Here is a 16,711-nt window from a genome sequence, read left to right on the forward strand (position 1 = left end):
GTTAATTGCGTTGGTGGTATTTTAGGAATGTGCATCCCTATCCACTGAGAATGGAATTGAGACCACCACTTTATTTCTCAAATAAAATGGATTTCAGAGGGTAATGACTAGGGATGGGGAAAACCTAGGCATTAAGTCACCCAGGAACCTACAAATTCAGTGCCTGGGATTGGGAGAAGTGGTGGCAGGCTGCAGAAGTGAAGAAGTAGGGCACAAAGTTTGGAAGGGAGAAAAAGTTGGGAGGGTAAGGAGAGAGTAAAAAATGTCAAAAGAAAAAGCAGCAAAAAGTTAGATAAATTAAAAAAAAGTTTAAAAAAACACAAAGCAAGCTATGAACATTTTTCTCTCTAGTTCATAAGATTTGTGGCTGGTGCTTATGTTTTCTAAAAATAAATTTCTAACCCTGCTAATGACTTTTGGTAGCTACTTATTTAATTGAACTGCTAATCTAGGAGATGATCTCAAAATCCTGACACTGAAGGCTACAAAGAGGTCTAGATTTTAGAACAGCCAAAAAGCAAAATTGCTTACCTTGTAATAGGTGTTATCCCAGTTCAGCAGGATGTAGTCCTCACATATGGGTGACGTCAGTAACGGAGCCCTAGTGCGGGAAAAACTTCTGTCAAAGTTTCCAGAAACTTTTGACTGGCCGTGTGAGGCCACTGAGCATGCCCAGCATGCCATGATATTCTCTGCCACAGGGGTCTCACTCTAGTCTCGTATGTAGCAATAAGCTTCAGCAAAAAATAAAATAATAAAAGGTATGAGGCCCAACTCCACGGGGTGGCGGGTGGGTTTCGTGAGGACTACATCCTGCTGTCCTGGGATAACAACTATTTCAAGGTAAGCAATTTTGCTTTATCCCAGGACAAGCAGGATGCTAGTCCTCACATATGGGTGATTAGCAAGCTAGAGGCTGAGTCATTTTGTAGTGAAGTAATACTGAAGCATTGTCGTTGAAAATGAATCAGCCGAAGATTACAGCAGGTTGGATGTGGAAGGAGTTGGGATTAAACTGGAAACAAGTTCTTTAAGACAGATTGTCCATAGGCTGAATCTTGTCTACCTTCTTTGTCCAAACAGTAATGAGCTACAAAGGTGTGAAGAGAACTCCATGTTGCTGCTTTACAAATGTCAAGGATTGGCACTGAGCGATAGTGTGCTACTGATGTTGACATTGCGCTTACTGAATGTGCCTTCACTCGCCCTTGGAGACGAAGGCCTGCTTTTTCATAGCAAAACTGTATGCAATCTGCCAGCCAGTTGGAGAGAGTATGTTTACCTGCTGCTTTACCCGGTTTGTTTGGATCACAGGAAACAAATAGTTGATTGGATTTCCTGTGGATTGCAGTGCAGTCTAAGTAATATGCTAGCGCACGCTTACAGTCCAAAGTATGTAAAGCCCGTTCCCCTTGGTGAGAATGAGGCCTTGGAAAGAATGTGAGTAGAACTATGGATTGGTTCAAGTGGAATTCCATAACTACCTTGGGAAGGAATTTTGGATGTGTACGGAGAACCACTCTGTAATGTAGGAATTTGGTATAGGGTGGGTATGTGACAAGTGCTTGTAACTCACTAACCCTTCTAGCTGATGTAATGGCTATGAGGAAGATAGTCTTCCAGGTGAGAAATTTAAGATCACAGGAATCTATGGGTTCGAAAGGGGAACGCATAAGTCTTGTCAATACCAAATTCAGATCCCATTCTGTGACTGGAGGTCAAATTGGTGGTTTGAGTTGAGTTAAGCCTCTCATACACCTGCTGACAAGAGGCTGTGTGGAGATTGGTGCATCTGCTATCTTGTTATGGTAAGCAGAAATTGCACTTAAATGTACCCTTATAGATGAAGTCTGGAGACCAGATTCTGAAAGATGGTATAAGTAGTCTAGAAGAGAAGTTGTGGGGCAGGTGAAGGGATCAATATCCGTTTGTTTGCACCACAAAGTGGTTCCATCTGGAAGCGTAGTTCTTTCGTGTGGAAGGTTTACATGAAGCTATAAGCACTTGAGAGATATGGGTTGAAAGATTGAGTGGTTGTAAGATCAAGCTTTCAACATCCATGCTGTCAGGGTTAGGGATTGGAGGTTGGGATGGCGCAACCGACCCTGATCCTGAGTTATGAGAGTGGGAGCTATTCCTAGGCGAATGGGATCCCTGACTGAGAGGTCTAGAAGTGTGGGAAACCATACTTGTCGAGGCCAATATGGGGCTATGAGTATCATGGACCCCTTGTCCTGTTGTAGCTTCACTAGAGTTTTGGTTATGAGCGATATTAGAGGATACGCGTATAGTAGGCCTGAGTTCCAGGGGCGAGCAAAGGCGTCCCTGGCTGGCTGATTCTTCTGTTTGTGTAGAGAGCAGAATTTGTCCACTTTCTGATTCAGGTGCGATGCAAAGAGGTCTATTGTTGGTTGTCCCCAACGTTGAAAGATACTGGTCGCTACTGAGGGATCCAGGGACCATTCGTGTGGTTGGAACTGACGACTGAGTCGATCCGCCACTACGTTGTGGATGCCTGCTAGATAAGTGGCCCGGAGAAACATTGAATGATTCAGGGCCCAGTTTCAAATCTGAGCGGCTTCTTGACAAAGGAGATACGAGCCCGTACCTCCCTATTTGTTGATGTACCACATGGCAACTGTGTTGTCTGTTTGTATGAGAACAGCCTTGTCAGAAAGGCAATCCTTGAATGCATGTAGTGCATAACGTATAGCTCGAAGCTCTAGGAAATTGATTTGAAATGTTGCTTCGAGCTTTGTCCAAGTTCCTTGAGTTTGGAGATTGTCTATGTGAGCGCCCCAATCGAAGGTGGATGCATCTGTAGTTGGTTATCTGACGGACTGTTTGTTGGAAGGGTAGGCCCTTGCGCAAATTGTCCTTGTTCGCCCACCAAAGCAGAGAGGAATGCAGCTGGTGGGTTACTTAAATTGTAGAATGCAGTGGTTGAATGGCTTGGATCCACTGTAATCTTAAAGTCCATTGGGTAACTCTCATGGCGAGCCTTGCCATAGGAGTGACGAACTGTGGAGGCCATGTGTCCTAGCAAGGTTAGAAACTGATGAGCTGTTGATTGTTTCTGTGAGTGAATTGAGTTTGCCAGTAAAGAAAGCGTTTCTGCTCGATCTTCGGGTAGAAAAGCCCTTGAGAGGATGGTGTTCAATTCTGCTCCTTTGAATTGAAGCAGGTGTGACTGTGTGAGATGGGACTTTTGATAACTGATGAGAAAACCCATGGAGTGAAGTAGAGCAATTGTTCGGTTGAGGGAAGTTATTGCTCCTTTTTGAGATTGACTTCTGATGAGCCAGTCGTCTAGATATGGGAAGACATGGACACTTTCCTTGTATAAGTATGCTGCTATTACTGCCAGATATTTTGTGAATACTCTGGGAGCAGAGGCAAGTCCGAATGACAGTACCCTGTATTGGAAATGTTGATGGCCTACCATGAAGCGCAGATATTTGTGATGAGGAGGGAATATTGGAATGTGAGTGTAAGCGTCTTGAAGATCCATAGAACAAAGCCAATCCCCTTTCTGAAGAAGTGGAAGCATGGTGCCCAGAGAAACCATCCTGAACTTTTCTTTTTTGAGAAATTTGTTGAGATTTCTGAGATCTAGGATGGGACGTAGGCCTCCTGTTTTCTTTGGAATGAGGAAATAACGGGAGTAGAATTCTCTGCCCTGCTGAGACCGAGGCACCTGTTCTACAGCCCTGGATTTCAGAAGGGTGGATAATTCTATTTGTAGTTGAAGCATGTGATGTTTGCTGAGAGGAACCTGAGTTGGAGGAAATTCTGTGGGAATTGAGAGGAAATTGAGTTGGTATCCTCGAGATATTATGGACAGAACTCATTGATCCATTGTTATTATCCAATTGTTGTAAAATTTGGATAATCTGCCTCCTACTGGGGGTTCTGGTCGAGGATTTATGGAAAGGCTGAGTTCCCTGGATATAGTTTCAAAAGCCCGCCACAGGACCTGTTTGTGTAGCAGGTTGGGGCCTAGGTGCTCTCTGCTGACGAGGCTGTGTTCTTTGTTGGGTTCTGGATTGTCGAGGCCTAGTTGCAGGAGGATAAAATCTTTTCTGACGATAATTTTTTTTTTTAATTATTTTAACAGTTTTTTATACCGACCTTCATAGTAAATAACCATATCGGATCGGTTTACATTTAACACGGGTATAACTGGAATAACAATTCAGGTAAACGAAAGATAACAATAGGTAGGAATAGGTCAAAGTTACAATCAACAGGGAAAGAGAACTTGGAGGCTTGCGACAAGCTGGAAAGAAGATAAGGCAGGAAATAAGTATAAAGTGTTACCATAGAGCGTACGGGTTAAAAGCTTAAAAGGTGCTTTAACCTGGAAGTGTCAGAGTCCATTGTTCGTGAGTATAAATGCCAGACCGGGTTAGAGTGAAGGACAACTAGTGATTGTCTGGTGGATCGGTGAAGGCTTGGTGAAAGAGCCAGGTTTTAAGTCTTTTTCTAAAAGTTAAAAGGCATGGCTCCAATCTGAGATTTGTTGATAATAGGGTCTTCTTACGTCCCTCCTTTGAGTTCTGTAGGTGGCATGTGTAGTGGGGTCCTGAGGGAGGGAGGATAGCAATTGTCCCCTGTACAGGGGAGGTCCACCAATTTATCTTGGACCTCTGGCCTAAGGTCTGAGGCCTTAAGCCAGGCCCAGCTCCTGGCACTTATGCCTGAAGCTGCAACTCTTGATGCTGTTTCGAAAGAATCGTATGCAGCTCTTACCTCGTGTTTACCAGCATCAAAAGCTTTATTTATGAGATTTTATGCAGGTTCTCTATATTCTTGTGGAAGAGATGGGATAAAGTCCTCCATTTGCTTCCAGAGGTTTCTCTGGTATTGGGTGATGTATAATTGATAGGATGCTATCTTTGAATTAAGCATTGCACCCTGAAACACCTTGCGGCCTAGAGAATCTAGAAATCTGTTGTCCTTTCCAGGAGGATTGGAAGAGTGAACTCTTGTCCTCTTAGCCTTTTTCTGTGCAGATTCTACAGCTACTGAAGTATGTGGTAATTGTGATTTTTGATAGCCAGGTGTGGCTTGAACTAAGTATGTTGAGTCCATCCTTTTGTTGACTGAGGGAACAGAACAGGGATGTTCCCACAGTCAGTGTTGAAGCTGTAGGAGGACATCATGTATAGGTATTGCCATGATTTGTTTAGGAGGGTCGAAAAATTGTAGCACCTCAAGTGTTTGATGGCGAAGATGCTGTTCTGACTAACTCCGATGTGAACCAAACAAACTACCTCCCTTATTCAGTTCCACCTTTCTCGTCCTCCAATCCCCTTTGCCCCCCCTTTCTGTCCTATCCCTCCTCTGCCCTTCTACACCCCCTAAATTCCTCCTTGCCACCCCTTAAATACTTTATATTTAAGAGAACAACCATTGAATTGATAAAATATTGCCGGTCTTTTATAGTACCATCTTAGTACTACATAAGTTGATTGTAACTGTACATATTTTTCAACTGTATATAGTTTCTCTATTTGTTTTATTTTCTCAATCTTTACTGCCTTTCCCATCTCCTCCCTGTCTCCCCCCCTCCCCTCTCCCCCTTCCTCTTCTCACCTTCTTCCCCCTCCCCTCCCTTGTTTTATTGTAATATTCCTCCTTTCTGTTCACTGTAAACCGGCATGATGTGCTTCACAATGTCAGTAAATAAAAGTTCATAAATAAATAAATAAATAAATAAATAATAAAAGGGATAGAGTCAGCCATGTCTTGTACAAAAGCAGAGAAGGTAAGATCCTCTGGCGTGGATTGTTTCCTAGGGTGTGGTGGGAAGGATCAGACATGAAGGTTTCAGAAGTATCTGATGCAGTATCACTCCATGTGTCATAGTCTGGAGTGTCTTCCCAGTTGTTGGTGGAGGAGGCAATCCAGAGGGCCCTGGTAGGGGTTCCTGAGGAGAAGAGTCCTCTTCCTGTGGATTTGAAGGCAAAGAGTCCAGTAAATCCTGGTATTTCTTTTGTATTACTGAATACAATGCTGCTTCAGATGAAACTGGGGCTCCAGTAGGAAGCGGCATCGTCTGCGTTGTGTGTGGCATCGATGGTATCAAGGACTTCAATGTTTTTATCGATGGTATCGTCGATATCCCAGTCCTTCTATATGACAGCGCAGTAGTAGCAATAGGCATCGATATTTGAACCAAGGCTGTAGTTAGCATCGATGTAATCTCCGAAGAGAGAGGAGGCATCGACATTGATATCGAAGGAATGTTTGATGTTCGTTGCATCGATGATTCTTGCGGCATCGGGGAGGGTCCTGGCTTCAGGAAGGTTCCCGGCATCGGCAGTATATCGGTCATCGGCGCTGGTTGTACCGGCATCAGTGATGTCATAGGTAAGGGAGACGTCACCGGCATCGGCGATGTTGCCGGCATCGGTGTAGTCACCGGTAGGTGCTCTTTTATGGCCTGCAATACCGCTTCCTTGATAAATGATGTCAAGTCTTGCGGTATCGGGGAAGCAATCAGCACCGGTGGAGGCGGAGACATCACTACCTGCGGTGTAACCGATTCTACTGCGGTAGGCACAGTTGGCATCGAGGTGTCCTTGTGCTTAGGCCGTTTTTCGCTCGGTTCCTCGTGGGAAGATACGGACGGTGATGCCGAGGCATGCTGATGATGGTGTTTATGTCGAGGCCTTACCTCCGTAGCCGAACGTATCGATGCCGATGGTGTGGGCGAGGATCTGTCTCCCGAACCGTCCGGTCAGCGTTTTTTTTTAGTAAAACGTTTTTGGGAGCTCCTACCGGTGATGACTTCGATGAAGTCGATGGTGAAGGAATCAACTGTAGACGGAAAAGTTGTTCTATTTTTTCCTGTCGCAATTTTCATCCCTTGGGTGTCGTCTCTTGGCATTGCTGGCAAGAGGAGATGTCGTGTTTTTCACCCAAGCAGCGTACGCATTCTAGATGTGGATCTGTAATCGACATTGTGCGATTACAAGTCGGGCATTTTTTGAATCCCGACATCATGGTGTCACCGACTGCCGTCGATGACTGAGAAAATTCGAAAAAGTGTTGTTAAAATTAAACGCTAGATTACCTCACTAGCCGGTGAAGAATAGAAACGAGTGAGATCCCGTGAGGGAGAGATTATGAAAAAATGACTTTTTTAAGTCAAAAACAGAGAGTAATCTCAGAGGGCTCCGGTAACCGTGATGCTGACAGCAGCGCGGAAAAACGAAGACTAGAGTGAGACCCCTGTGGCAGAGAATATCATGGCATGCTGGGCATGCTCAGTGGCCTCACAGGGCCAGTCAAAAGTTTCTGGAAACTTTGACAGAAGTTTTTCCCGCACTAGGGCTCCGTTACTGACGTCATCCATATGTGAGGACTAGCATCCTGCTGGTCCTGGGATAAAAATTGATCACAGATTTTATGAACAGTCACTGCAGACAGCCTGGAAATCAAACCCATTTGTGACTCAAGGATCAAAGAGTTTGAGACATAGTTTAGAAATATCACCAGAAGGATGCTCACTGACTCATTCAAAACATTCCAAGTCCTACTCTCATATTCTACATTTGATTCACAATGGCAAGCTGTTGTAGGTGCAATTTGTGCATTTACGTAAATTTTGATAGTGGTCAAGTATGAATGTGTGTGTACTGGTCCAAACATGAACATTATGCTTTTAATTGCATTTTGAAACTCAGAAACAAACAAAAAAAAAAATTACTGATCGTTAACAAAGGGAACAATACAAAAAAAAATGTTTTTTAAAATCTGGGGTTTGTGAGTTCTCTGTGTCCTATGTTTACAAATATCCCTAAACATTTTTTTGTTCATAGTTAATGTTTTGGTACCATCATTTCTGATTTGGTAACACGTTCTGACACATAGGGGCAGATTTTAAAACAAACCTGCGCGCGCAGCCTACATTTGTGCGCACTACCCGGCGTGCACAAATGTACGCCCGATTTTATAACATGCGCATGCAGCTGCACGCATGTTATAAAATCCAGGGTCAGCGCACACAAGGGGGTACACACTAGTGCACTTTGCGCACGCTGAGCTCTAGGGGAGCCCCAATCGCTTTCCCCGTTCCCTCCACTCCCCCCCACCTTCCCCTCCCTTCCCCTATCTAACCTGCCCACCCCCCCAGCCCTACCTAAATCCCCCCCCTACCTTTATTTTGTTATTTACGCCTAACTTGCGCATGTCAGCCGGCTGCCAGCATGCGATACCCTGGCACAGCTGCTGTGCTGGAGGCCTCGGTCCCACCCCCGCCCCTTTCACAAAGCCCCGGGACATAAGCGCGTCCCAGGGCTTGCACTCATCGCTGGGCCTATGTAAAATAGGCTCGGCGCACGTAACCCTTTTAAAATCCGCCCCATAATATGCATCTATTGAAACTCAGGGATCACAATTACAATGAGGGTCTGACTTCTCAAGGAACAAGACATCAAGCAAAAAAACTGGAGTTGTATACTGAAGGCCTCAAGTTACTCACAGTAAGCACACCAATCACAAAGTATTGATTTAATTGCTCATCATGCCTGTATATGTCCCTAACTTCTTGTAGAGCAAGAAAGAATGAATGAAGCAGACAAAAAACCTGCAAGAAAACAGTTTTCTCCTATCTGATTTGACTGTCAGATGACATTGTTCATAGTACTGAGGATGGGATCCTTACTATATGATCTACAAGCAAGCTACATATGTGCTAGGATCTCACTACAAACTATTCCACCTGGTCACATTATTGCAAGAGAAAACATGTATGTCATAATAGCTGTTACAATGCAATTGTTCCAAGTATTCTTACCAGTGCCATCATCCCCATCATTCTGACTTGCTTCCCAAACCTCTGTTTTCACCCCAAAGCCATCTGTGGCAGCAGATTCTGTGTAGTCTGCTGGGTTAAAGGTACTATAAGTGAAAAAAAACATGGAAGTCAATGGGTGAGACTGGCTATAACTACTGGAAATGTCACTTCACAAACTAGGAGCTATTTTCTCCAAAGTTCAATGAAGATACAACCCCACAACTTCTGTTTCCATTTATGATAGTCTGGGAGAGTTGCAGAGACTAACTTCTTCCTTGATGAGGGGAGAACTGTCCTCACAGCTACAGTACAACAGCATTATATATAGGTGGAACTGAAAGGTGCACACAAACCAGGGTGTAATTGGAGCTGTATGACCACTTAGGTACAGAGGCAAGAGGATAGAATCCGTGAGAAACTCATTTGTAAGCATAGAGTAAGGCCCAGTTCACAGCAAGAACAGTAGCCATACACCAAAATGGAAAGGTAGGTGTGTGGGGGGGGGGGGGGGGAATTTGGTGCTTTTTTTCCACTTGCTTTTCTTTGGTGGCACCCCACAAATTTTTACTGACTAAAAAAAGTTAGCGATCAAATGCACATTTTTTCTCCAATGACTGCAAGTTTTCCCACAGATAGTTCAAGTATTAAAACTGAAGTCGTTTGGTTGCCTCTATGACCTGCAATTATATCCCAACACTTGATATTGGTATTCTTACCTTGTACATGAGACAGTAAGCAATAAGAGGGTCTCATGAGCATAGGGAGCAAATCTTTGATGGCAGGACCCTACAAAGTTCTCTACATAAGCACTATTAGCATTAAACATATCACATCTTGTTTTCTCTCTCCCTTCTCATATAATGCTGTGTACATTAACAGTACTTTATACATTTTAACTTAAGTCCTTATCATAGTACAAAAAAAGCAGACTTAAACAAGCAGGTCAATCATCACAAAACAAGCAAGCAAAAATGAATTGACAAGATACATTTTTACATGTTGTAAATAATTTTTCTACCATTCACAAGTTTCCATAAACTCATCCTTTCTAAAAAAAAAAAAAAAAAAAAAAATTCTGGAAAATTGAAGGTTTTCACTAGCCTAGTAAATGTGAGATTCTATGGGATCTGACAGGAGATGCCACAGAATAAAATAAATTGATTCCCCGTATCCTAAACAGCCACAGGGACAAAAGGCCTTGCTCACGAAAAGGTCAATTTTAAAACCCACGCATGGGCATCCATATGCGCATGGTACCCAGTGCACGCACATGGACGCGCCGATTTTATAACGTTATAAAGAGAAAAAACATAAGTTAGGGAGAGGGAAAGTTAGAGGGGATAATTATACATTTCTTACTAATTCTTCTCCCTATGGGCTTCCAAAACTGAAGGGAAGAATTTATATTAAAGTGACCAAATAGTAGGTTAATATCTGTAAATCCAACCTCATTCTCCAATTCATGATTGATGTTAATATTTAAAGCACATGTATTGTAAGTAAGGTAACAAAAGCAGATCACTACGAACAAATTAAGTTTTCCTCCACAGTGGCACAAAAGATCCCAACCACCACAGATGTTAAAGCAGCAATATCATGTAGCTCCAGCAAACATTGAAATCTTTTACCTTTCACAGCATGCTTCCCCTTTGATCAATCGACTTCATTCAATGTTGTTAATATTTAAGAAAAAAAGGAAGAAATAGATTTATCATCTTTTAAGTTATTTATAAATGTATTCATAGTCTACAAATGTTAATTTACGTCTTTCTAGTTAGGGTTTAAAACCTTCTAAATTACAGCCAGGTCAAGCACAAAGCCAGTGTCACTAGCCAGCTTGTCAATGTTTTCCTTCTTTCACCTCCTCCATCATGTGCTGTCTTTCCTTGAAGAAGTAATGCCACAACCCAAGCATAAACCTTCCTATCCAGTTCTCATCAATTCCTCTGAGACTGGAGCTCAGAAACCCAAAACAAGAGCAGTATTGAAGGGCCAAGACTTCCAGAATTCCTTGAGGCTCTCTTGAATTTATTCCTTTGCTGCCATGGATAGAGCGCTCACCACTGAGACACGAGAGTTACTGGAGGTGAACTGGTGATGCTAATTCTCCTGTGCTTGGTATGGAGTTCCTAGATGATGTGCTGCCTGAAGTGCCACATCTCCTCCTTCAGTGTTCAGTGGGTAGTGCTGCATTTTCTCACCCTCTGCCATGTATTCCAGGAGAATCACTCAGCAGCCCGCTAGCAGTCTGCATATTCTGCTACTTACACCCCCAGCACCACTCAAGAAGTAAACAGATAACAAAAAACACTGCCTGTATAAGCCGGGCTACATTTCCCCCCTGAATAGTCCAGTTACAACCCTAGTACCCCCCCCCCCCCCCCAAAGACTTTTCTGAAATTAGATTTTCTTTCTGAGAATAATGAACTGCTTCAACATTGGATAATAAAATAAAGGCTTGAAAGAGCTGAGGGCAATTCAATTTGCTTTCCTGCACTGGTTTTCACACAATCTAAATTGAAGGAATAAGTTGTGCAACAGTTTGTTCCATTTATGGGAAGCTGGGCTTCAGGGTTGCATTTCATCCTTGTATTGGTTATTCATAACAAATATGGGGAAAACAAAGGAGCCAGAGAATGAAAAAGAATGACAATTTACTTTAAGGCTAATTTTGCACCAGGACCAACAGAGTGATAAAAAAGCCAGAATGGTGCCCCTGTGACAAGTGGGAAAATGATTCCTTGGAACAAGGAGATAAAACAATGCTTACGGATAAGTACCGATTCTTCATAAAAATGGTTTACTGAGGTATTGCTGCTTTAAGCATCAGTTACAACACTATTTTACATGTAGGTCATAAATAATTATCCAAATGCTTTAAAATCATCATAAAGTAAAATGCTGAGAAGTAACACAGAGTGTGAAGTTAAGGAACAACAAACATTATAAGTGGTCATTTACTGGCAGCTAGAAATAAGAGCTGAATACAATGTCAAGGGCCCTGAACTTCACCAGGACTTTAACACACAATATATGATAATTAATGACCTGTACCTGTCCTCCTAAGATATTTTCATTGACTTAGAATGGTGGGTCACATGACCTGTCATGAACCACCCTAAGCAGCTTTAGAAGCTTAGAGATCTAGAACTTAAAATGTAGTCTATTATATGCACGTGAGCGCTCTAACATAAGTCACTTGTGATGTACAGGGAAACCCACTGCAGCACTGGGAAGCTACTGGACCAAACACTCTCCAAGAACCATGGGTATCTCAAACCCAGAACATGCAAAGTACTATTACAAGAAAGTAGTCTGAAGGTTAATCAGTACTAAGGCAATGTGCATGTTATAAAAATGCAGAAATAGTGAAGCACCTCAGTGCACCTGACAGACCAGCTCTTGAACCTCAGGCACTAGAATGTTAAGAAAACGGACAGAAATTTTCCAAGGCTGCACAAATCCCATGTGAAAGGCGCATACGAATGACATCTGCATCTGAATTGCCTCTCAAGGCACACATGCAGCTGTTTTCTCAGGAGCTGAGCGAATGTGCTCAGACTGGAAATCCTGATAACTAGTTTAAAGGAACTGGGCGGGGGGGGGGGGGGAGAATGACATGGAGAAATAAACAATTTAAACTAAATAACTATGGGCCTAATTCATTAAGGCTTTCACCCATAGCCACAGAAGGGGAGAAATACCCCAATAAATCAGGCCCTAAGAAACCAAAGTGACTCCTTTACTGACAAAAGAACAGAGGAAAGCAACAAGTCTGGCAGCCAACTGCTAGGCTGAGACCTGAGCTCTAGAACTCAGCTTGGAAAGGTGCTCAGGGCAACACGTGACAGGTCATGCGGCTCTTCAATACGAAGCCATGCAAAATATCTCCAGAGAAAGGACTGTTCGTTTGTTCAGAATACCCATGTCATTGCTTTGAACTATCAAAGTGCTCAAAAATGCACAAACTGTCAATGAAAAATGCACAGAAGAAAAGGTGAAGTTTGAGTCAGGACTTGAAGAGGCAAAGAATGAAAGCTGAGACATGAAGAGAATGCAGTCAGAGGAAGCCATAAAAAGTATTTGTTCACATGATGGGGGAAAGTAGAAGAGGGGGAGTGAGGTGAAAGTGTTTTTTATTTTTAAAAAGGTCTTTTTTTTTTTTTAAACTAGGCTGAAAAATGCCTAAAGATTGGGTAATATAATTCTGTGCAGCAATGTAGGGAAGAGGAAATCAGTATTTGACAAAATGCTGATGACATACTTGAACACTGAAAAATCATAAAGGGGAAAAAAAAAAAAAAGTCAGAATGAAATGTTGATAGTAGGGGCCAGAATTAATATTCATAACAGAGTCAAGTCAGTCATGGAGATATAACACACTCAAAAGACCAGTCAAGGTCAAGGATAATGAAGTAACAGACAAGTCTGAAACCAAAATCAAGACAAAATAGAGTTCCAGTTTAGAGAGGCCTTACCCCATCCCTTGTGCTGAAAACCTTCCTGCTCCACGACCTCTACTTCGTCCACCAAATCCTAGGGAGCAAGACCATGTGGGTTAGTGCAAAGAACACATTCTATGCTGCGTGTGCCATTTTCCCAGAACAGTACTTATGTGGGGGAAGAAGTGTTTTTCACAAGCAACATTCACTGGTTAAGACAAGAAACTTATAGCAGAAATATACATTTATCAATGGAGAGACATCAAAAAGAAACAACCAAAACCTATCTGACGATGTTTGTTGGTGAAGTGATTTTGTATCGGGCTGAGGTCTGGATATGGGTGGGGAACTGGGTTATTTTATTCATACCCACCTAGTGAATATTTAATGTAGAACTGTATATTAAATATACTAAATAAACAAATTTGGAAGACTCAATGTTAGTTTATGCTTTTAGTAGACAAAGGTCTACTATAACCATCACAGATGGCACTACTTGTACAGTAAGTATAAGGACAAAACAGAGCAGAAAAAAAATTACCTTAATATATCTGCTTTCCCTTCTACTCTATTGCCAAATTGACTGGCAAGGCAAATTTATGACTGATATTATCCAGACATGGTACAAGGATTATAGCTGTGTGCTTCTACATGCCTGCAGTTTTAAGGGTTCTTAAAGAGTAATCTAAGGCCACCATCACCAATATTATTTCTATAGACATCTTCAACTTACCTCTGCCACGTCCACGCCTTCCACGGTCTGTGGGTCTGTCCCCTGGACCATTATCCACTCCATTCTCCTCTGCTCTAACTTTAGTGAAGAAAAAACTTTTTTTTTTAAGTAATCTGTATATTATATTTCATGGAAAATATAATGCAAATCTGTATACAATATAGTATTTCTCCAACAATTTGTCCCAATTGTGAACCTATGGCACAGAAATATCCTAAATAATCCCCATCTCTAATTCTGGTGACATCCAAGAAGCACAATCCCAATATCCCACTTGTCAGTACAACAAATCCAGATGTTTGGACTGAAGCTCAGAAAGGTTCCCCACTATCAAAATAATGATTTAACCAGTATCTCGTTATAGGGGTGACAAACAAAAATTCATGCTGTGGAATATCTCATCGGTCCTGTAATGCAACATTGTTTGCAGAAAAGGGCATTACCTTAAAAAACTGCACATTGTAAATAAAGTGTGTGTCACAACTGGGTCGGCAAGGCCGTTTAAACTTTTTTTTTTATTAATATTTTATAAAATGTACAAGAAAATAATTTTGCATGGAAAAGCACAATATAACCAACATAAATAAGGAAAAAGAGAAAACCTCTAAACCAAACATTTAAATTGTTAAGTGTTAATATAATCCACAGAGGATCCAATTACTATAAGAAGAAATACAACTTAAGGAAATAAAGTCAGGGTGAAAAATCTCAACATTGATTAAATAGCATCACAATCAAATTATCCGGGGTAGAGATTGGTTTATCGCAGAGCAACATAAAAAGCTAACAGGATTTTCATTTAAAATACCCACTTACAGGGGTATTTTAAATAAAAAGAAGCACCAATCTGCAAGACCCATCGTCTCTAAAACAAAAAAAGCCTGCTTCTGAATCTCTCTAGATAAATCATAGTAACATAGAGGCCAATGCAATACAGTGGGGGATTAGCGCCTATTTAACGCACATCTGATGCAGAGTGAATGAGTTAGCGCTCATCACATGCAAATGCATGTGAATGAGGATATTACTCATTCACTCCAAATGCAAAAAAAATAAATGTGCATCTCAGATGCACATTTATCGCTCAGGTATTAACGCCTGCCTGGAGCAGGGGTTAATAGTTGAACTCACTGAAAAAAAGTACAGAAAAGCAGAAAACTGCTTTTCTGTACTTTTTTTTTTAAGTTAAAAAAAAAAGAAAAAACCCCATCTGCCGGCTGCTTTGAAGACCGATGCCGATATGGTCTGCATCTATTTTCATAACCGGCCGGCTGCAGTAATATAGAAACATAGAAACATAGAAATGACGGCAGAAGAAGACCAAATGGCCCATCTAGTCTGCCCAGCAAGCTTCACACACATTTTCTCTCATACTTATCTGTTTCTCCTAGCTCTTGGTTCTATTTCCCTTCCACCCCCACCCTTAATGTAGAGAGCAGTGATGGAGCTGCATCCAAGTGAAACATCTAGCCCGATCCGTCAGGGGCAGTAGCCGCCGCAACAAGCAAGCTGCACCCATGCTCATTTGTTTTACCCAGACTATGTTATTAGCCCTTATTGGTTGTTTTTCTTCTCCCCTGCCGTTGAAGCAGGGAGCTATGCTGGATATGCGTGACGTATAAGTCTTCTCCCATGCCGCTGAAGCAGAGAGCCATGCTGGATGTGCATCGAAAGTGAAGTACCAGGCACATTTGGTTTGGGGTAGTAACCGCCATAACAAGCCAGCTACTCCCCGCTTTGCGAGTGCGAACCCTCTTTTCTTCTCCCCTGCCGTTGAAGCAGAGAGCTCTGCTGGATGTGTGAAGTATCAGTTTTTCTTCCCCCCTGCCGTTGAATCAGAGAACTTTGCTGTATATGCATTGAAAGTGAAGTATCAGGCTTATTTGATTTGGGGTAGTAACCGCCGTAACAAGCCAGCTACTCCCCTCTTTGTGAGTGTGAATCCTTTTTTCCACATTTCCTCTTGCTGTTGAAGCTTAGAGCGATGTTGGAGTCACCGTAAGCCTGTGTATGTTTATTTAATAAGGGTATTGACTCCAGGCAGTAGCCATCATTCTGGCGAGTCACCCACTCTTCATTGGCAGCCTCTTGACTTTATGGATACACAGTGTTTATCCCGCGCCCCTTTGGAGTCCTTCACAGTTCTGGTCTTCACCACATCCTCCGGAAGGGCATTCCAGGCATCCACCACCCTCTCCGTGAAGAAATACTTCCTGACATTGGTTCTGAATCTTCCTCCCTGGAGCTTCAAATCGTGACCCCTGGTTCTGCTGATTTTTTTCCTTCGGAAAAGGTTTGTCATTGTCTTTTGATCATTAACACCTTTCAAGTATCTGAAAGTCTGTATCATATCACCTCTGCTCCTCCTTTCCTCCAGGGTGTACATATTTAGATTCTTCAATCTCTCCTCGTACGTCATCCGATGAAGATCCTCCACCTTCCTGGTCGCCCTTCTCTGTACCGCCTCCATCTTGTCTTTGTCTTTTTGAAGGTACAGTCTCCAGAACTGAACACAGTACTCCAGGTGAGGCCTCACCAAGGACCTGTACAAGGGAATAATCACTTCCCTTTTCTTACTTGATATTCCTCTCTCTATGCAGCCCAGCATTCTTCTGGCTTTAGCTATCGCCTTGTCGCATTGTTTCGCCGACTTCAGATCATTAGACACCATCACCCCAAGGTCCCTCTCCTGCTCCGTGCACATCAGCCTTTCCCCCCCCATCGAATACA

At 42.5% G+C, this 16,711-nt stretch overlaps 1 protein-coding gene across 1 annotated transcript in view; it reads right to left on the reverse strand.

The window, feature by feature from the left end:
- The window catches only part of UBAP2 (ubiquitin associated protein 2), a 597,209-nt gene that overhangs the window by 335,194 nt on the left and 245,304 nt on the right, over positions 1-16,711 (reverse strand). The window contains 3 exon segments of the mRNA XM_029581175.1: positions 8,807-8,910; positions 13,285-13,342; positions 13,982-14,059. Coding sequence (XP_029437035.1) covers positions 8,807-8,910; positions 13,285-13,342; positions 13,982-14,059 — 240 coding nt within the window.

Source organism: Rhinatrema bivittatum, chromosome 1, assembly GCF_901001135.1.
Source record: "Rhinatrema bivittatum chromosome 1, aRhiBiv1.1, whole genome shotgun sequence".
Taxonomy (NCBI): Eukaryota; Metazoa; Chordata; class Amphibia; order Gymnophiona; family Rhinatrematidae; genus Rhinatrema; species Rhinatrema bivittatum.